Source organism: Lutjanus erythropterus, chromosome 18 (assembly GCF_056507025.1).
Source record: "Lutjanus erythropterus isolate fLutEry1 chromosome 18, fLutEry1.hap2, whole genome shotgun sequence".
NCBI classification, from domain to species: domain Eukaryota; kingdom Metazoa; phylum Chordata; class Actinopteri; order Lutjaniformes; family Lutjanidae; genus Lutjanus; species Lutjanus erythropterus.
In genome coordinates, this window is record NC_139334.1 from 9,279,364 (window position 1) to 9,301,033 (window position 21,670).

At 41.1% G+C, this 21,670-nt stretch overlaps 1 protein-coding gene across 2 annotated transcripts in view; it reads right to left on the bottom strand.

The window, feature by feature from the left end:
- The window catches only part of LOC146310614 (formin), a 74,334-nt gene that overhangs the window by 14,004 nt on the left and 38,660 nt on the right, over positions 1 to 21,670 (bottom strand). For both annotated transcript variants that reach the window (XM_084742001.1, XM_084742000.1), the window contains 8 exons: positions 18,837 to 18,924; positions 15,018 to 15,079; positions 14,638 to 14,726; positions 13,092 to 13,221; positions 12,281 to 12,427; positions 12,131 to 12,190; positions 11,919 to 12,039; positions 3,918 to 4,010 (listed from right to left, as the gene is read on the bottom strand). In XM_084742001.1, coding sequence (XP_084598127.1) covers positions 3,918 to 4,010; positions 11,919 to 12,039; positions 12,131 to 12,190; positions 12,281 to 12,427; positions 13,092 to 13,221; positions 14,638 to 14,726; positions 15,018 to 15,079; positions 18,837 to 18,924 — 790 coding nt within the window. The remainder of the gene's footprint in view (positions 1 to 3,917; positions 4,011 to 11,918; positions 12,040 to 12,130; positions 12,191 to 12,280; positions 12,428 to 13,091; positions 13,222 to 14,637; positions 14,727 to 15,017; positions 15,080 to 18,836; positions 18,925 to 21,670) is intronic.

Genomic DNA, 21,670 nt, shown 5'->3' on the forward strand with positions numbered 1-21,670 from the left:
AGAGAGCAGTTGTTTGGTCTGGACCAAAGCTTGAGTTCGCAGTTCACGCAACCCCAAACGCACACAAACCAAGGGGGTAAACGCTCCAGAGGCTGGTTCAACCGGACTAAACAAGGTTGGTGTGAACACCTTCTTAAAGCATAGGTCTGAATAAGAGGGTCATGTCTTCAAAGAGAGAAATAGATTGTAGCAAAGATTTTCTGCGGCAGATAATTAGTGAATGAGATCAAATCAACAGAACAAATAAAATACAAGAAAACTTTTCAGAGGGATGGAAAGACTTGGTGCAAAACCAGTGACAGGACAAGCAGAGGAACAGCCTTACAGGAGAACAGATGAGTGGGTTTCAGCAGTATCCCCCGTTAGATCTGGGAGAGATCATGCAGGCAAGTTTAAGAGGCAGAGTGTGGGGCGTTTGGGTTCACCTGCAGGCCCTGCTGTGAGCTCCTCCACAGGCTGGCTTACGGGTCAGTGCAACTCAGAAACTCTCAGCAGAAAGTTTTTATCTGTTAATTCACCGGTAGACTTTGATCCTTTCGTATGAGTAAGAAGTTAAACTCCACAATGTGTTTTCTGAGGCCTCTAATGATTCATTTCCCATCACTGTTACTTGCCGGTTAATTTCAATATCTGAAAATCACGTGTCAAACACATGCATCTGTGGTCAGCCTCCTGAGAATTTACCTGGGTGAGAAATTCACTCATTCACTGATGAGTCAAGGTTTAAGAACCTCAGATGCTCTTTGATGTGAGCACCGTTGCTTTGTTATGCCTTTTGAAGTCATGGAATCATCACAAACGATGATTACACACTGCTCCTCCCGACACACGGACAACACGGCTCGAGGAATTCTGTTTATGAAAGAAAGGTTTACAAGTATTCCACTGGAAAGTTTATACTCAAGATGTGCCTTCGCCAACTGATGCCATTTTGTAGCCAGTGGCAACTGCAGTGGTTTTAAAACCTTTGAAATATTCTGTGACACTGAGCAAAGCCCAAGGAAAGCTTTGGCACTCAGGAGCCGTTAAGGTGGATAAACTAGCTGGAACAATGTCATGGCACATTTCTCTCTCAGGAATGCAGACTTGGTATTAAATAAACATATTTTCAGGAATTGTAACGCAAAAATGGTCTCACCACAAATTTTCACTCTGCGCCGTGAACATATGGCTACAGTCTCCCTGTGAGATACCTGATCTAACTCTTTATGACGGAGTGAGTCTATTGTTTCACCACTCTGTGAAGTAATGCAGGCAAATAGTCCTTTAATGAGGTCTAGTCCACATGTGAGAGGGAGACTTTCCTTTGTCATTAAGTGGTGGAAAAGATGTTTCAGTCTGTTTTCAGTGTGAACATTCTGAAAAGCGTTTTATTTGCGTCTGCCAGTGGGCTACCATGATAGGCATAATAATATGTTACACTACAGGAGAGACTTGTACCACTTTTTCATACACATGTACTGGCTTGACTTAACTCGGTTTGACTCGGTGTGCCAGCCCAGCACAGCAGGGATTTGGATCTCCATTACAACAGGGCTACCCACTTGAAGATATGTCTTTTAACTGATGATGAGCTTAGCTCAACTCAAGTGGCTGTAAAATGGTGAATGAACACTTCCTATAAATTCTTTACAATAAAAGTCCCCCTTTTTAAATGCTTTTATTATGAAGCCGCAAAATCAGGAAATGTTGGGTTTTCCTGAGCAGTAATAAATTCAGATATCTGAAAGTACAAACAGTGACACAGGAGCAAAACTTAACTTCAAAAAAACAGAGATTCAGTTAGAAGCTACCAAAAGTACTGAGAGCTGAACACACAGCTCTGTGCGTTAAAGCTGGTAATGGAAATGCAAATTTGCATGACAAGTTTTGGCTTGGCACGCTAATGGAAAACGTCCTATTAATGTTCTCTGCAATTAGATGGGGAAAAATTTGTGCATATATAGACATCTGCAGTTGGCTAAAAGTTGGAAAATATCAGCATATCAAATATCAGCCTAGTTGGCACAATAAGGCAATTCTCTTGAAATACTGATTTAAAATCAGAGCCTGCAGGCTAACTGGATTTCATCAGTTTGTGCACAAAATGTGAAAGGATTCTTGCCCAAAGGCATCAGTGCAAACCCAGGACAGAAACTGCAAGCAAGTGGATTCTAAAGTGGCCAAATGACCACATTAAAAGTTTATCCAGGCACAAGTGAATCAAGTAATGTGACAGTGGGATAAAGACATGGAGCCATCTCTGGCCAACTAAGATGCCTTAATGGCATCTTCTCAGATGCAGAGGAAGGTTTGTGTATAATAAAGCTTCTGTGAAACAAATGTAGAGCAGCAGATGGCTCTCTAATAACCAGCATGGACCATCACTTCAATGATAAAAGCTCCATAACTCAGGGAAACATGTACACAGTCACCTTCACAAATTCTTACGCTCCACTATTTGCTTCCTACAGATGAAAAGTGAAGGTTGAAAGTGACTTAGATACAGAGGGATTCTGGGAACCCTTCTTTCTTGGTAGCTTAAAGGGTGTGAAGGAAGAAGACAGGACAAGTGTCTGGGTCAGAAAGGGGACAGACGGCAAGATGATCATCAGAGTACATCGGGGAAGCTCTGCCCCTGTCCCGGTGGTCCCCAGGCCTGATCCGCTGAGGCCGGCCAGTCTTTACAAGGCCGCAGCCAGAGATGTCCTGCCAGCTTTATGGCAGCCGAGAGTACATGAGAACCATGTTAGAGGCAATGTGATCCGTTCTACAGGCCTGTAGACTCCTGTCCTCATGCTGTCTTACAGCGCACCGAGACGCCCTCGCCCAGCAAGAACAAACACACACACACACACACACACACACACACACACACACACACACACTGAGAGGCAGATTCTCCACCACCCAGCTGACTGTCTGACATGGCAAAAAACATAATTATACCTTCCTTTTTTAAAAAGGTCCCATGCTGTGTGTCTGGGTGAAAATGGGGTTTTTCTTGCTCTGTAAGCTTGCTTTCATGACCATCTCCTCAGCTGTAAATCCTCTGACCAAATATGTTTCATCTTTGAAGACGCAGAGGATTTTCTTCACAACTTTACATGAGTCAGGCCAGCTCATGAGCAGGACAGAGGGCAAACATACATCGGCCAGAACTTGCGTGCGTCATTGCACATGCTTTGGGGGAAGTGGGCGAGACTTATGCCTTCTCTTGATGGAGTTCAATCCAATTATCTCAGGGGTGGAAAATATTTAGTGATTACAATCAGTGAAAGGTTACACATACAGCATATGTGTATGTATATGTGCGTTTCTGGGCTGCATACGGAAAGAGTATATGGAAAAATGATTGAATGCATCTTGTTTAAGTGGTAATCAATGATTTCCATTTTTTTCCCTGTATTTTAGTGCTAAAGGGTCATTGCTAAGTTTTTTTTAGGTGAGGGGTGGCGGCTGCAGAGCGTGCATGAGAAGGACTCATCCATAACGATGACTGTTCTTGTGCTGATATCAACGGGAGTTTCAAAATAATTTGGTATTTTCACACCACAGATCACGAAAAAAGCCATTTAAACGTGACTGACTCATATAGGCTGACACTGTTCAACAGTCTGCAAGGAAAACAAACGATCAATGAGAGAGTGGAAAGTAATATACAGGATAGCAGAGGGGAGATGAAGCAGCTGCACACTGTGTAACATCATCAACATGCCTATTTGCTCACTCTGGACACTGAGCTGCTCCATTCACACATGAGGCTCAACCAGATTTTGGACTAGGGAGCTGGCAGGGTCAAATTCGGGCTAAAAAACGCGTACAGCTCCTCCGGTTAGAGTCTGGATAGTTGCAGAGTTGCAGTGCATGTGTGACAGGGGATACACAGTACATATGCCTACAGGTTTGCCACAGATAAAAATCTTATCTCGACTCACCAGAAGAGATAAATCCCTCCATCTTCTCCTTGAAGGGCTGAAGGTTTTCTGATGACGAGTTGGCGCACACCTTCTGCACGTCCTTCTCACGAGCTGGCAGAGAGAACGGAAAGAGAACGGAGGGAAACCATTAATGATACAACAGGCGAACTGCCTCTTAATTATGGGAGTGGAGGAACAAGTCATTAAAAACGAATTAATAATATGGTGTAGCTAAATGCTGGGAAATTAGGTTAATCAAAATGTGGTGAGAAGATAGACAAAATCATGTCAAGTAAGGGGCGCTCCTGTAGCTCAGTGGGTAGAGCACGTGCACCATGTACTGGTTGTGGCTGTCACCCCCCTCTCTGCCCCCTTTCCTGTCTGCTCTTCGCTTGTCCCTATCCAATAAAGGCAAAAAGCCCCAAAAATATAATCTCCAAAAAAATCATGTCAAATAAGAGATGTTCATTAATGTAAAAAAGGCATATTATTCCAGAAGTATTTTGTATTATATATTCTGTTTTATTATCTTATCTTAACTATCTTATCTTCTCTTTCTGTGTCTTATTTTTTTTTTAACCCTAAAAATAAATGTAATAATGCTACAATTTAAAGCACAGACACACACCACAACAGCAATGAATGACACAAAAATGGGTTTAATAGAATAGGTAATTAAATTTCTTGCGTGCATTCAATTGAAATTTTGAACACTAAACTTGATTTGTATTTTATTTATTTAGCCTTTTTTCCCCCTTGATCTACTCATATCAACTGATTCTAGAGCATCCCATGGTTTACAAGTCAGTAACACTTGAAAGTTGTTTTACATGCTGTTGCTGTCTGTGATGTCTTAATATCATACACGTGAGGGCAGCAGATGTGTTTGCTGTTTGTCGACGCGTTTTTCCGTGCGGCGCCAAATGACCCAGCTCACACGAGCTCAGAGGAAACAGCCGTGACTGAGCGTGTTCCAGCCGAACCTTCCCAATTTCCTCTCCACTGTAAGCCTGGGTTACTATACACACACAGACGCCACACATTCCTCCAACCTGTAAGTCATTAATGGCTGCAATAAATACCTTCACTTGCTTATGACTGCATAGCTAAGTAGTTCTGCAACACAACAAGAGCATTAACAGGTCTCGCCGCTGTCTCACTTCACTGTGTCGCTGCTTTTAGATCCACTTTTAGTTTGGCTCTCATGTGTTTGCATGTGAAGCCGCTGCACCTGCAGCTCCGTAAACTCATTCTATTACATCTTTTATTTATTGGCTGTCTTAATAAATCAGACAGGAAACAACGTCTGAGGATTAGAATTGAGGAGTAACTATGTACAGCCTCACAGTCTGGATTCCAGGACATTTCTCGGATGGTGAGAGCCGGCAGTTATCAAAATACAAAACAGAAATCAGCAACCACACAAACATGACAACCAAAATATCCTGTTTGGACAAACCGCGTTTCCTTACCAGAAATCCCCCAACTCAAAAAGACCCATTAAAACAGTGTTCAAAACAGCAAGTCTACAATTTAGAGGCGGCTCTCTTCCAAATGTGGTCCAGACAGCAAAGGCCACAAGGAGGAAACCCACAAAAACACAGCAGCTGTAAAGAATAAAAACTAAAGCTCCAGTTTGAGACATTGTCTCGCAGTGATAATACATTTTTTACTGGAGTGCATTCAAAAGGAATCAATGACTGACGCCATGTGTCAGGTTAGACAAAGGACCCTCAAGGCCTTTGCTTGAAATATCAAATATTACTTATTAGTCACAAATAAAACCAGAATGTGTGTCAATGGAGCAGTGAATGTAATTGTTTTACTTTTGTGCACAAATAGTCCCACAAACTTTGATGGGATAAACCAAGAGAAATCATATTCAGCCAGAGAGAAAGTTGTGGCATTGCTGTCTCATATGTTTGTTTTATGTCTTACATTTTTTTTACAAGCAATTTAAAGCAAAAAAAAAAGTTTGTATTCAATTGTACAAAGTTTCTGCTTTGATAGGCTGCATAAATATGGAGAAAATAAAGTCACGAGAAAGAAAATGTGTCCTTTATACACCTGTCTTACTGGCTAATAGTAATTGCTTCAGTCATTTTTCAAGAAAAAATGTCAAACATTTGCTGGTTCTACCTTCTTCTAAGGATTTGCTGCTTTTCTTAGCCATTAATGACAGTAAATACAGTCTTTGGGTTTTGGTCTGTCGGTTGGACAGAGGAAGCGATTTAAAGACGTCACTTTGGGCTCTGGGGAATACTGATACACATTTTTACACAGTTTTTTAAACACCTCATAGACTAATCAATTAACTGTGAAAATAACTGACAGATTAATTGGTAATTGTTAGTTGCAGCCCTAGTTTGTTTGAAGTACTTTTTATGTTTTGTTTTTCTTAAAATACGGACCAAACATGTAATGTTGGCTAGATGGCATAACATTCCTCACAAGGCCTTTGTATCCAAACAAGCATAAACACTTTTAGATACCTTAAACTACTTTCCAGCTAGTGTGTAAAATTAATGTGTAAAAGTATAATTACAATTTTGATGTAAAAAAAAGAATTAACTGTTCTATTGTAAATATATACAAAGTCACAATACAATTACTGACACTTGGTATTACAAATTGTAAAATTTCATGTAAAATTTACAGTCAATTATAGTCAAGGTAAGAGATAAAAGGCTTCCATATGGCTGATCAATGCTGAAATATGCAGATATAGAATTTATCTTTTAATGTTCTAATTTGGGGTTAAAAATCACCAGTCACACAAGAATGACACACTGCATATATAATATTATCATAAGCAAATCATAGATTGCCTTGGATAAGGTAATGTCTGAAATGGCTATCTACGTTGATAATAATCAACAACTATTTTACAGTGTCAACCCTCAGCTGCTGGTGGCACAGTTCGTCCCATCATGCTCTCTGTCCAGTCATGTAGCCACAGAGGATGGGTTTCCCACCACAGACAGACAGGATCATGCTGGGAGCCACAGCACCGATCTTTAAAGCCATTCCACTGACACTCTAAGAGGAAAACAGATGGGATTACAGCCAGCAAACTCGGCAGCTTTTGAACTGGGCTGCTGATGTATTCTCCAGCCAATCACTAAACAGAGGACTGGCTAGAAAACCAGCACCCTGATGGACATGAACAGATTGATTAACAAGTGTTTTTATGGACTGTGCTAAACCAACAAAACCCAACTTTTCCTGAGCCAGATTTCAGCTTCTATGTGCAAACACGTGCAACCAGAGCCACAGGTGCAGCAAGCCACACACAGTGGGAAGAAACAGACTCAACACTTTCAAACATGCATCAGTATCTTCAGTGGATTCACTCAATCCATCACATCTGAATGAGAGAGAGTGGACTTGCTATTGTGTAATATGAGGTAACATGACAATAAGCTGCGGTGGAGAAAATGGGAAGAAAAACAAACAAGGGAGCCAGACTTCTGCTCCAGGATTTACCCTGTGTGGTTTGCGAAATGGGTGACTTTGATGTCAATATGTACTTTTGATTTTACCGCAGTAAGCAAGAGCCCCCACAGCAGCTACCAGGAAATCACAGCACACCATAACAATGCATGACTGTGTGTGTGGATTAGAGACTATGCTTAAACAGTAGATGGGGAGCCACAAGATGAGGCAACTAGTTGTTTGATGAATGTGTCTGTCTCAGAAATGTGTCCTTAACGCCCTGCCACCTCCTGTTTCTGTAGCTGTAGATCACTGTAACACTGAGGGAGTAAACTAGTATAAAGAGAAGACTGCAGAACAATACTGTTGTGATTCTATCTTTTCTGTATTGTTGTTAAAAAGGTTGGTTTCCAGCTGAAATACAGTCCCAGGCAATAATTCATTATAAATAATACCTGTATGTAGAATCAGATGGTGAACCTCTTGAACCCTGTTGTAAAACATTTTTAGTAGTTTTGATGATATTTTACTTTTTACTTTTCATCAGAGGTTAAACCAGTGCACTGCTCCAGCTCTGGCATATTCCAGTTATTTATACCTGGAAAAGTGAATTCTCTCACTGATTTCCAATTATCTCCAAACCCAGTCGACTGTCAGAGTTCCAGCTCCCCTTTCTATGGGATGAAGCCTACGCTTCCCTCCTAGGCGAGGCCAGCCAGGAGGCTGCCTCTGTAAGGAAAGGTGAGACACTCTCTCCCCTCTCCACTCCTCATAAATCAACTTGTATCCAACAAATTATATCTTTTCTCTTAAATTTTTGCAGGAGAATACCATGCTGACAGGTAGAAACATCAGACAGGACTTGCTTTGAGGTAGAGTGTTAACCCTTGTTAAAATCTGAGGGCAGGGGAGCATCAAAATCACTTTGATGCTGCCACATGAGAAAATGGATAATGCCATGATTAGACAATGGTAAATGTATCTATCATCCTCATTGATGTTAGGGCTGGGGTGATTCATCAGCGTAATGGAAGTATGATTTATGAAAACATGTTGATTTGTATGATGTGCGTTGGCGTGTTGCAGTGAACTGCTGCGTCCAACCAAAGCATGAATTTACCCAGAGAAGAAGCTGCGGCGAATACACCTCGTCTGCAATTATGTGTCTACTTTTCATGATTATGATTGAATAAAATATTGAAATGTTAATGAGACAAGTTTCTGACATTTATTTTGTACAAATTAATTGTTATATTATCGAGAAAAAAAATCCTTAAGTGCAGCCCTAATCAATGAGTGAATCTAAAGAAAATTAGTTGCCAAACAATTAATAATTTCAGTAATTTTTCAAACAATATGTCAAACACTTGCTGGTTCCATCTTAAATGTGAGGATTTGTTGCTTTTCTTTGTGATTTATAATAGTAAATTTGGATTTTGGACTGTTGGTTGGACAAACTGAAGACATGACTTTGGGCTCTGGGAGATTGTGTTTACCATTACACTGATTAAAATAAAAATAATTACGAGATTAATCAATAAATACAGCCCTAAAAGATAGAATAGTTTCACACTTTTCTTGAAACACCATTTACAACCAATCAACGACAAATACCTCCACATCTAACATTATTTTTGTCTTGTTCGGTCAGACGACTGTACTCCAGTGTGCTGACTTCACACATGCCGTTCTGAGCGGAGCCTCTGTCGTAAAACAGAGCTCAGGCTAAAGGCCCTGCCTGAACCTGACATTAAAGGCCATTTAAAATCAGGACACTGTCTGATTTGCCACAGTGATGAATGCCTAACCTGGACCAGGCCTTCTGTGAAACACTAAACTCCCCTGAGCAGCAAATGAGCTCTGACTGTTTCTTTTTATTTGATCCTATTTCATTCGGTAGCGTCCCTGCCTCTCTGTCCAGTCCAATTACACGGCCATTAAAGAGATCTTTATGTCGGTACTCACCGGCCCGAAATCTTCCAGGTTTGATCAGCAGCTCCTCGTGGTAGAGCTGAAGTTGTTTGGGGTTTTACAGATAATCTTTGGTTTGGGTCTTTGGTTCCAGAGCTAATTGGACCGCTATAAATGATTTGAGACCTAAACAGAAAAGAAGATATTCATCTTTATGGGAGTCCTACAGTAAGTTTAGGTCCTCGTGGCCTCCCACTCATCCCTCTCCCCCCTGAGAGGAGCACAGAGAGAGGTCATCACCCTCTCCCCAAACAGGAAGCCCCATCAAAAGAGGATCATGTTTCTGCACAAGCCAGTGAAGGAGAGGGCAACAAAGCCAGGCGACGACGCGCTCCTGAGCATCACTGATGTCTTGACTATGCACACACACATAGCAAAGGCACAAAGTGTCATTACATCCGCAAACACACTGCATACAGTCTGCTGGGATTTGTATGATAGATTATGACTGAGGAGGAGGCTAAGCATGGAGATATGGAGTGACTGCTAACACCCAGTCTCCTGACCTTTGACCCGAGCCCGGAGGGCAAGACACTGCAGTCAGCACCTCAAGATCAGGTGAGGGGTGGGCAAACAAGAGTGAATAATCCAACGTGTGATTCAGTGTTAGACACAATTCACAATGTAGATGGAAGCGATCTGTGTTAGCTTCATAATTAAGACCACTTGCTTTCTTTAGGCTGGTTTATAATAGCCAGGCATAAATATTTATTCCTGGCGACTGGAGAGGATAAAAAAGGTGGGAGTCAGAGGTGGAGCTCATCAAACATCCACAATCCAACGCTCGCCCTGTGATGCTAATACCCCCGAGGACTACTGTGCCAGACTGTGCTGCAGCAGAGATCAAATACGAGGGCCCTTATGTTGCATTTATTGTCTTCAGGTCTTCCATTTTTCCTAATAAATGAGTGACAGCTTGAGGTGGGTCTGGGTACTTTAGTAGACTCTTTGTATTTTTCCCCCGGGTCAGAGAGGAGAGGGCTTTAACAGCAATCTAAAAAACGTAAGGGGAGAGCTGCCGAGCATATCTAATTGCTTTCATATGCCATATTATTGGTTGATTTAAATAACCACAGACACCAAGGGCACTGGGGGGCATCGCCTTTAACCTCAACATGGCCCTGGCCAAGACTGACTGGCTGGCTGGCTGGGTTACTGAGCGGTGCGGCGCCCACGACACTTTGAGCACAGAACACCAAAATTGTGTTTACTTATTTATCCTCTGATTAGGCTGGGATTACACAGCGAAACCAGTGAAACTAGTTGCAGGTTGAAAATTGCATGAAAATAATTTCCAGTAACTTGACAGTTACATGAAGCCATTCAAAAATAAGTAGAATCATGCACCATGATCCAATAGTTTATTTTGTAATTTTTTTTTATTTTAAGCTAGCAATAAGGAGAGTCTAAAACCTTGTTTCACCTGAGATTCAACAAATTAAAGTTGCGTCAAAGTTTCACCGTGTAACACCAGCCTAAGTTACAATTAAGTTGCATGGTCTAAAACCGTCTGCTGCACACCTGAAACTTGTCTGAAACTCAACCACAACAACACAACAAACAAACATGAGCGAGGCAAAGTTTGTTTACTTCGCAGTTAACAGGTGATGCCACTGGAAGCTGAGTTATAGCTCTGCTTCAATACAAAGAACTGTTATCTAAAATACAGTCATATATCAAGCTACACTTTCATACTAATGTCACAAGATGGCAACAAAGAGATATTTCTATATTTATCTTCCTTGAATCAAAGGGCAGATGCACTCACTGGAGGCTCTTTGGATCAAGCTCCTTGAGTAGAGAGTTAAAATGATCCATTTGCCTCTCTTTAGAGTAGCCAGTAGGTTGTGTTTTTTTTCCTCAAGCATATCAATTAGCATCAACACACTGATAGCTGTCTTCCTATTCTTAAGGATAGCCATTATTAAATAAAACAGGGTGCAAGTGCCAGAAGAAAAAGCACACAGCACATCCAAATTAATATTATTTGGTGAGAAATTGATACAAAGTAAGATACAAAGATGCAAATGTAGTTATTGTTATTATAAATGTAAATGTTATGTTATAATGTAGCATTTAGTGAATTTAAATATTAGATTGTGTTGCATGAGACTTTGATAGTTTTTAACTGCTTCATGTAACTGATGAGTTGCATGGAAATTTAGAAACTTACAACTGGTTGTGTAAAAGTTACGCAAAATAAAGCCAGCCTTAGTTTCATCAATGAGTTGGAATTAGCTTTTTTTTTGTTAATTTCCTCCTTAAATGCTCTTGAGCAAAAAAATGTAGATGCTTCTTTGGGAGGAAGAAGTGGTTCTATCATTGGTCCCAAAATGGGAGAGGTTATGCTGTTATGATGACACAAGATGAAATGTCTGGAAACTGGGAAAAGCAGCCTGAGGCTATCCGAGGTCTTGAATACACCCACAAACCTCTGTACACAGGGCAGGAAAAGTACACTAGACGTACATTTACATCTAAACTGCTCTGTTGAAAGACAGTGATGTACACAAGTACTGTGAGTGATTTACAATGAAACAAAGATGGCCAGAGCAACAGAATGCAATGTGGTGTGCAGATTAAGCCTCGATAAGCACAGTGAAAATGTCCCACCAGTCAGGTCTTTCTTCAGCTTCCTGATGTCCTTGGTGAGGTCATCAAACTTCACCTGAGCAGCCTGGAAGAAATCCTGAGGCTCTGGCAGAGGGAACACACTCTTCTCTGTGCCAGCATGCTAAAACAGTGGAGCATATAAGCATCTCAGTGTTGAGTAACAGATGTTTTAAGAGTGTAAAATATTGCGCATTTGACTGACAGGACCATACCTTATCAAAATTACGCAGGTAGTATAAAACCACATAATCCACCAAGTTCATACGATTGTCCTGAGGAGGAAACAAATTATGATTAATTACCTGATATTTTTTCCAGGGGATGATGGCACTTGGAGTGTAAAATTAGAAGTGGTGCGTTACCCTGCTCTTGACGTCCTTTAGTTTGGGGAGGATCTCCAGTCCAAAGCCATCAGCCTGACCTCTTGTCCTGTTCCCTCCGTTCATGTAGTTCCCAAAGGCCAAAACGAGACCCAGTATGTCCCGCAAATGTTTACACTCTAGCAGATCCTGACATACATAAATACACACACACATAACCTTTGGGTTAGTAAACCTTCACAAAGCTTAAATAATATTCCAAAAATTATAAAATTAATTATAAAATTCTAGAATATCATTCTCTCAAAATCAGCCAAATTCCATACACAAAATGAGTAATTATACCTCTCAGAACATGTTAGTTGCTGGTGTACTGCTGTGCTGTCTGGTTAGTTTGTGTTATTGTCGCTACAATTAATCAGAACTTTTAAAAGGTCGCGCAGTAACACAAACGAAATAACAGATCGAGGTAGACCAGCAATTTCTGTGTTCTGCTGGGTAAAATGACTCAAATGATTTCACTTATGGAGTTTGGTTGGTTTAGACAGAGCAACATTTGGCTCATATAATGGCAGTTTCCTGCCAAAAAAGAAAAAGCCGTGTGATAGCAAGGTAAAGTGTTGAACATATTTTATAAATGGCATACACCTAAATTGATACTGATTTTTTGGGTGGGTAAATACATTTTGTTGGCCCTGTCCACAACAGTGTATTGCTTTGTTTCCTACACTGGTTACTCTGCTGCTTCTCCAAACTGGGGTCGTGCCGACTGGTGTGGATAAGTACTTCATACAATCCCACTTCAAAACATCTCACTTCTCTGAAGCAGTGTTTGTTGAAGTGATGTTCTTACTTTGCAGACATTCGAGATGACGTCCACCTTGCGACGGATGGACGAGATGGTATCGAGGAATACTGACTGGAAGATGATGCAGTGGGCTCGACCTGCGAAGTCTGGAATCTGGGAGAGCTCATAAAGAAACCTGGAAAACAAAAGGGGAGGAGGAGGCGGAGGAGGAGGGGGAGGAGGAAGAGGAGGTGGGAGAGAATGGGGTGTGATGTGTTATGACAGAATTAAACAAAATGTCTAACAGGAAGAACTATTTTGGGGCCTTGGCAGGCCGTGCTTTCCCCACGCAGGCCGACTGAGTCAATGTTGCTGCTCAAAGGCAGCTGATAGTCATGAGCAGTGCTGCTCGGCTGGGTTTGAAAGGTCCGCGGGGTCGGGTGGAGGCAGAACAGTGAGCGGCACACAGGGATTGATCAAAGGTAGCTCTGGCCTGATGCGGGACGACTTATGTAAACAGTGCCGTGTCAGAGGGGAGCGGAGCAGTAACATCCTGTGTGATTAGGCCCTGCTGATGGAGGGAGACACTGAGTTGGGATGACTCGGGTATCCGTAGTGACAGCTCTGGTCAAACATGGAAATAGAAAGGGCGGGCTGAGTGGCACCGCTGGGTCCAGGCCTCGTTAACTGGCCCGGACTACTTAACCTTGACAGGAAGTACTGAACTACTGAAGCAATATCCATTAATGCATATTAATAACACTCACAAAGTTGTCAAAAATGTAGGACTTTGCATGTGGTCTGCAGAATGACCACGGATCAGGCTATGGTAATATTTATACATTTTCAGTATTACGAACTGGGCGTCTGCAGCAAAATTCATGGAAAAAATGCTGTATTAACTTACTTCTAATGCAAACTGAAAATTTCCTCCTGCTGCGGCCTCACATTAAAATCATTAAAAGCAACTGGCAAAACATGAGTTGACTTTAATTATGAAGCAGTCATAAGACACGTGTTTGTCAGTAAGTCTACGTAACAAGACATATTGCAGGAAGCAATGGAACAGTCGGGAGCGGCCACAGTGGGCTGTTAGATGAAGAGCAGCAGGAAACAGGCTGCTAACTTTGAGGTAACAAACTCCTTTCACTTTTGCTGTTTGCAGATTCATGAAATGTGCATAAAAAATCAGATCACAGAAGGATGGAAAAGGGCCAGTTATTGTCTGACTTCTTTATTAAAATAACCCCTTTTCCTGCTGGCAGAATTCTGTGAACTGAAGTATTAAACTAATTTGATGTTACCACCAGTTACTGTAGGTGTCATATTCACAAGGACAGTGTAACAGCATAATAGTGCCAAAACCAATTTAAGCTGATTAACATTTCCTGATCCCAAGACTCACTTCTGCAATAATGTTTCTGGAATTACAGATTTTAACCGTCACTCATCAGTGAACTGGGAACTGAGAGCATTTAGTATCCAGTTATCAATATGGAGATCTCATGGTTTCCTAAAAATAACTATAAAGAAATTAAAATCTCAGAAAACAGTGTAAATATTTGTATTGTAACTATTTAGGAACTTGAGAAGACATAAGAAGTGATCTTACTGTTCAGGTTTGTCCAGCAGTTTGACTTCATCTTCTTTAGACTTCTCATAATGTCTCATTATCTTCTCCATCTCATCACTGGTGGCCCTCTATAAAGACAAACAACAAGATCAATACGGACATCAATACAGCTCATGTTCAGTAAAAAGAAGGACATGCAGAAGAAATCTAAAGAGGTACTGCAGTTGTTGCAGTGCAAGCTGCTGCAAAAACACCAAAAAAATATTTGCACTGTTAAAAGGTCACATGGTATAGTAAAACTTTTTTGTACAAATAAATTACTATGGTTTCTCTATTTTCTATAAAGCTGTCAGATGATCTTACTGCCTTATGTTTCTCCTTGTTTTACAACCTGAGACAGACTGCTCCTTCATACTTACATTTTCATATAAAGCTTCAATGGTCTCCAAATCCACCACAGAGTTGTCCACAGTAAGAACAGCTGGAACAGTAAAGATACTCAGTGTAAGCAGTCAGTCTTATAAATGGATACGATCTTGGACAAAGCATGCTGCTTCAACTCCTTCCAATGCTTGGAGAATAAACTTCTTTTTGTGACTATGGACATAAACTCATGATAGCCCTGTAATTTTGTTAAACTTTGGTTAAAAGAACATTATAGTTGTGGCAATCATACTATTTGTTGTAGTATAATAAAAAACTAATATAAAACCAGGAAAAACTGCAATATTTGACCAAAACCAGGATGTTATTTGTGTCTACTTGCATCTAAAGTGCACAAACAACCAAAACATTCAATTCAATTCATTCAATTACCATGTAGTTTAATGATACACCTAATTTAAAACATTAGCTTGAAGTGGTGAAACTGGGAGTGTGGCCAGGCTTTGGGCAGACTGGGTCTAAGACCACAGATTTCCTCTCCTCCAGTCAAAGCAGACTGAGGGATGAAGCCCCTCACTGTAGTTCAAAACAGAAAGCCTGATACTGCTTAACCTCTGGGCCCACAGTGAGAACCACCACAGCTGACTGTAATGATTTTAGAGAGGCAGGAGAATGTGCACCATGCAAGAAACAGGATGCAGCAGGAGGTAAAAAGAAAATAGAGAGAAAGGGGTTCATAAAATCTGTAAGAGATCATGTTTTAGACACCAAGGGACTGAGAAACATTATGAAAAAGAAGGTAATTTCTCAGCCTTATACAACTGCAGGCTGCATGTTTGTTTAGCTTGATTCACTCAGTAAAAACTAAAGTGCAGGGGAAGACACAAAAAGAGAGAGACTCCTGTTCTGTCTCTGTCTGAGAGGTGTCACGGGTTTATGGCTCAGTGAGCGAGGAGGGGAGGAGGACACGATGGGAGGGATCAGTCACTCAAAGCAACTAAAAAATCACCGTCACCAAGCACACTGTAAATAGACTGTAAAAAAGACTGTGAATAGTATGATGCAGTGTAACGGCACAAGTAGAGAAAAGTCACAAACTGACTTCAGTATTGCTAAGAGACACCGCAAAATCTAGCTTAAGTTTGCTAATATTAGTTAATAATGGATTAGCTTCTTAACATAATATGTATTATATGTATTATAAACATTCAAGCTAACTAGGTAATTTTTGATAAAAGCCACTGTGGCCCCAAGTGACGAATACATGATGACTATAAAACAGTAAAATGTATCTTAAGTTAGCACAATGTCAGGTACTCACAGCAGCACCTAAGTTTGCTAACATTAACCACCTTAGTGGTCACGCCAGACCAAGTCAGACCATCCATCACTAAAACTCACTGAGTATGTTGAACTGAGAAAGGATGTATTTTATTGCTCAGGAATTAAACATTTAATTTGAAGGAGGAAGAATTTGTTACTTTTTTCAAACTATAGCCTTGCTTTAATATTTCTCCTGTCATGCTAAATTATATTAGGATTAAAATCCTATTTTTTTTTTATTTTGTCCTGCATTTATTTATAATGTATAAACACTAGAGCGTTTAAGTTTTGGGGAAAGGGGTAGAAACCATCATGTGTCATGAATTACACTGGCACAGGTAAAGGTAACACATTTTTTACCACGCAGCCCAGGACTTTTCAATCACTCACTGCTTCCAGCTAACAAGGCAATACTTTTCATTCTGGTTCCCAGCTGTTTCTGTTGCAGAGAAGCTGTCAATGTGGTCCCAACGTCTGGATCAGAGAGAGCGCTGGAGGTCCATTTCCTACATCTTATTAGAGTGGATTATTCAGTCCCTCAGCCATGCAGCCGTCAATCACACACCAAAGGGGGGCCTGCTCCAGTGTGCACAGGAGCACTCTGATCCGAGGGGAGCCGGATATCTCTCCACACCGGCAGATCAAAGCCTGCCTGCCAACCGCCTCACACCCTCTCCTTCCACTTTTCACTCATCGGCTTTGGTGTGGAAGGGCATGTGTGGTGTGTGAACATGTGTATATGTGTGTGTGTGGTGAGGTGGTGGTGTGTGGGGGAGAGCCTCGCTTTGCCCTTGAACCATGGTGGCCCTTGAGGTCCCCCAGTCACTCCGGCGGGTGCAGTTGACCCCCTCTCTCCCTTAACCAGAGTGCTGCCTTCTCTCCTCCCCTCCTCTCCCTCCCTAGTAGCTCTAATTACATTACATGTCCCATGTCCTTTTAATTTGGCAACAAAGGGGAGGCAAGCAGGCGAGGCCAGGGACTAGAGCCCTTAGAAGTGCTTATTAAGGTGCTGTCCTTCATTGTCAGATTCAAATTGTTAATTTCACATACACCTCCCATTAAGGCACAAGGAAGCAGCCTCACGCTGGGTGTGAGCGGCCTTTTTTTTTTTTTTTTTTAACCAAACCACCTCTACAAATGGACACTGGAGGAGAGAGAAAGGGATTGAAAGAAAAGGAAGAAAAGGAATAGAATTACTGCTGTGCAGTTGTATTCCTTCAAACAATCAAATTACAGTTTAAGTCCGTATGTATTGAAGACTTTAAAGGAATTTAATAAAATTAAAGTTTTTTGTTTTATTTTTGCAAAAAGGAAGTTATCACTATGAGATTATTCTTACAGAGGAGTACAGGGGACTGATAGAGATCTTCAAGCGTTTAACATTATGGCATCACAGTGAAGATGACCTTTGACTTGATGGATATAAAATGTCAGCATGTTATCATTTTATCCTATTAGATATATAAATCTTGTCACAATTAGAGCATGAAATCTTGAGTTATGGCCAAAAACATGTTTTTTTTTAGGTCACAGTGATCAATTTATCCTCGAGTCCAAGTGGACTTTTGTACCAAATACAAAGAAACTGTCTGAGGGTGAGATACTGCATTCACAAGAATGGGATGTACAGACAGACAGATAACCTGAAACCTAATGCCTCTGGCCACAACTGTCACTGGTGTGGAGGCATAAAAATCTAAACAAAATGGGCGTCCTGGTGCTGTGTGCTGTTTGACTTGTGTTTGAGGTGGTTTTATGTGGTAGCGCAGTGTCTGCTAACTGTGGAAGGTGGTTTTGTACATGCTTAGATCATTAGTGGGGTGTCAGTCCCATTAGGCTTGTGGAAACCGTCACTGGCTACAATAAACAGATCTGCTGGCCGCATGCTCAGACTCGCAGGCGGCAGGCACTCTCCGCCACAGTCCCAGGACAGGACCGATTCCTGGCCCATCTATGCTGTCCCCAACACACATATTGTGTGTTTACACACACATACAGCCACTTAAACACACACACGCTTGCATTTTTCCACAACCGAGCTTGTAATCAATCCACGCAGCTCTTTAAATGAGGGAGATGGCAATTTGATTTTAACCAGTGCAGGAGGGATTTCAAGCAGCCTGACAGAAAAAACTGAGAGGCCACTTTCATTACAGTGTTGCCGTCTTCACATTTTGACAAATCGAGGCATTTTCTTTCCCACCGTGGTAAGTGGGAAAATCACCCACGTTCCACTTGAAACACAAATTAATCCCAAATAAGTTGTCTCTAGTTACAAATTAGTAGCTGTCAAGAAAGAGGTAGGAAATTATTCTCCGCTGCAGGGCTCGCTATCTCATCTCTAAAAATAACTCCATCTGCCTTTCATCAAGAGACATCCTCAATTTTTCATTAAATGGGACCGTAAATTCAGTTTGTTACTGCTGAATACAAACAAGAGCCCCTTTTGTAGAATCAGATTTAAATGAAATCACAATCTGCACAACCCTCTAGACATGCATGATGGACTGACAACAAAAAATATTTTTCACCTTGCTGAATGTCCTTCATCTCCAGATGCAGGCTCGATATGAGGATGCCGACTGCCTGAGAGCGCTTCCCATCCAGCAGCTTGATAATCTGGAAAAACAGAAAAAGGAGTTAATGTTGTTAAGATGTATGATTAATGGGATTTAGTGTAAAATCTACCGACCAATATTGGGTATCTTGGTCTGAGTCCAATGTGAGGACTCTTTGGGCCCGGTACCATTATTGGAAAGTAAAAAAAAAATACAACATCAATGTATCGACCGATATTCCTAATTAGGGCCCGACGGATACTGGATTTTTGTGGCCGATGCTGATATAAGAAAGAAAGAAAGAAAAAAAGAAAGAAAGAAAGAAAGAAAGAAAGAAAGAAAGAAAGAAAGAAAGAAAATTCTGATACTGATACCAGGTGACAGTCTATATACAAAATATACAGAGACATATCAATATACATTTTCTATTATTCCTCAAAAGTGGTTTGAACATGTATTATATTTTTAATCATTATAAATAACTTATTAATTTAAAAAAACACAAATAGAGAAAAATATATGTTTATATCGAACCCGAATTAAGAAAAAATATATATTATCCATTATATTAAAAAAGGTTTCACAACATATATGCTGACACTGATATAAGCTGATAACTGCGATAGGCCAATATCAGGCCGACAATATGGGACTCTTCTTCTTTATTTGCATATGTATGTGTGTATAAATATACACTGAAATTGAAATATACATTCAACATTAGAAACAATCTGCATTATGTTCTGTAAAAAAGATATCGAACGTCAATGCTGATAAAAACATAAAACAACCATAAACATTAAACTTAAATTTCTAGTATATTTTAATATTTGCAAATAGAATAATTGATGGCACCAGGTAGAGAGACATAATGAACTAAGAATTTCACTGCAATAACAACTTGTAATCCCTTTTTAATTACTTTACAAACCTAAATCTAACACAGCCTCACAGCTTAACTCCAAATGATAGCTTAGATTTCACACCTACATTCATCATCAATTCTATCGTTTAAACGCTGACCTAAGACAAACTGAGGAACAGATGGTGAATAAAAACTTCTTTTCTGTGAGGCCGGGTAAAAATCACTTAGTCACTTCCCCAGCTGTGGAAGCAGATGATGGATGACGAGCGAGGCAGAACGCCTGAAGCCCCAGTTAGTCTAAAGTAGCCTGGGAATCATCTGGATTGACCCGAATGACCAACTAATCAACACACATTGTCATAACCCATCATCACGGTGGGGAAATGCTCGGCACGCACACATCGCTGGGACACACTTTGTCAAGTTACATCAACGAAGGGAGCAAAGTTAAACAGAAAAGCACCTCCCTCCGGTTTACCGAAGAACATGTGTGAGATATAATCAAAAAATATCAAGTCGCAGTGAAAGTACAAAGGCAACAGTGGCACCATAAAAGGACAGTCTAGAAGAGCAAGGCAAAGAGAGAAGCAGGGCTTTTTATAACAAACTATAAATTCACAGGATTTTTATTTGTGCCTACACATGGTCACAATTACTTATGACTGAATTAGCCGTAAAGCCAGAGAGAGTTTTGGCAAGGTAAAGCCCCGCTCTAAAAGTTAATGTGTCAGGCTTCTTCATTAGGTATTATGGCGTTGTCGGCTACTGGGCTGTCCAGTGGGAGCTGGAGAGCAGAAGCCTTAGAAGTGGGTATTGCATTACAGGGCGTTAGTGGGTGCCATGCTGCTTCCAGCTCTATTACCTGGATCACTGGGGATCTCCCACTCTAAGGACTTGAGACGGCTGAGTACCAGGCTTTCCCAACACCTCTAATTAACCACTTTGGACGGGCCACACTAAAAGCAGCCCAGGAACCCTTCCCCGCTCACTGTGGCTGCAGAACACGCCAATTAGCCTAAACAGTTACGTTAATGGGAAAAGACAACTGATGCTGGATGCTTGGTTTCAGACACGCAAACAGCTCGGCTTTAAGCGGAGGGGTGATGCTGATGCTGAGACAGGTAGACTTGAATAGTGAACGGCTCCCTCCTGTGGACAAAAATCCGAATGGAATCTAAGGCTTTCATTTAAAGTACCTGGATAAGACAGACGGGTTGAAAAGAAAAAACAAGGGAAAGAAGCAGAAAAAGAAAAAGCGTGCAGCCTATGAAAATAAACAAAATGATGGAAGGAGACACTCGGAGTGTCAGCAGTTTGAGCTGAAGCAGGTGGCTGATGTTAGGCTGAGGTGGGCAGGGTTCATGATGCAGGTTCAGAGCCGAGCGGATAGTTTACACAGCCACGGCTGAGCAGCCAGCCTGCTCCTCGGTGACTGTCTGTCTGACTATCTGTCTGGAATCACCCAGGCAGATGTTACAATAACAACTGGATCAAGACTTCCCATCAATAACCACCTACGATACACTCAACAACCCCAGTCTCACCCAGCGGTGTTAGTCTTACACCCACTCTCCCACGTCATAGCCCGAGCTTCAAATATGTCTTTAATAAACGCTCGATGATTGCTCATAAGTTATTCTTATAAACTGGTTAAAGCTGCTGTTTGTTTAAGGAGATCCACTATGTATAAACTTGATACGTGTTTGATGTATGTGGGTTCGCTCTTAGAAATAAAGGTTCTAGTCAAAATCATTTGCTCCTGAAGAACCCTTTTTTTCATCAAGTGTTCTTTGTAACATTAAAGGCTCCAATAAGAACACTTTTCATCCAAAGAATTCCATTTTAAGTAAAGAGTTCTTCAAGGATTGTTGAAGGCAAGGGTGATCCACAACCTCAAACAACCTCAAATCCTTACCCATGACTCAAATGGGTCAGTTTAAAC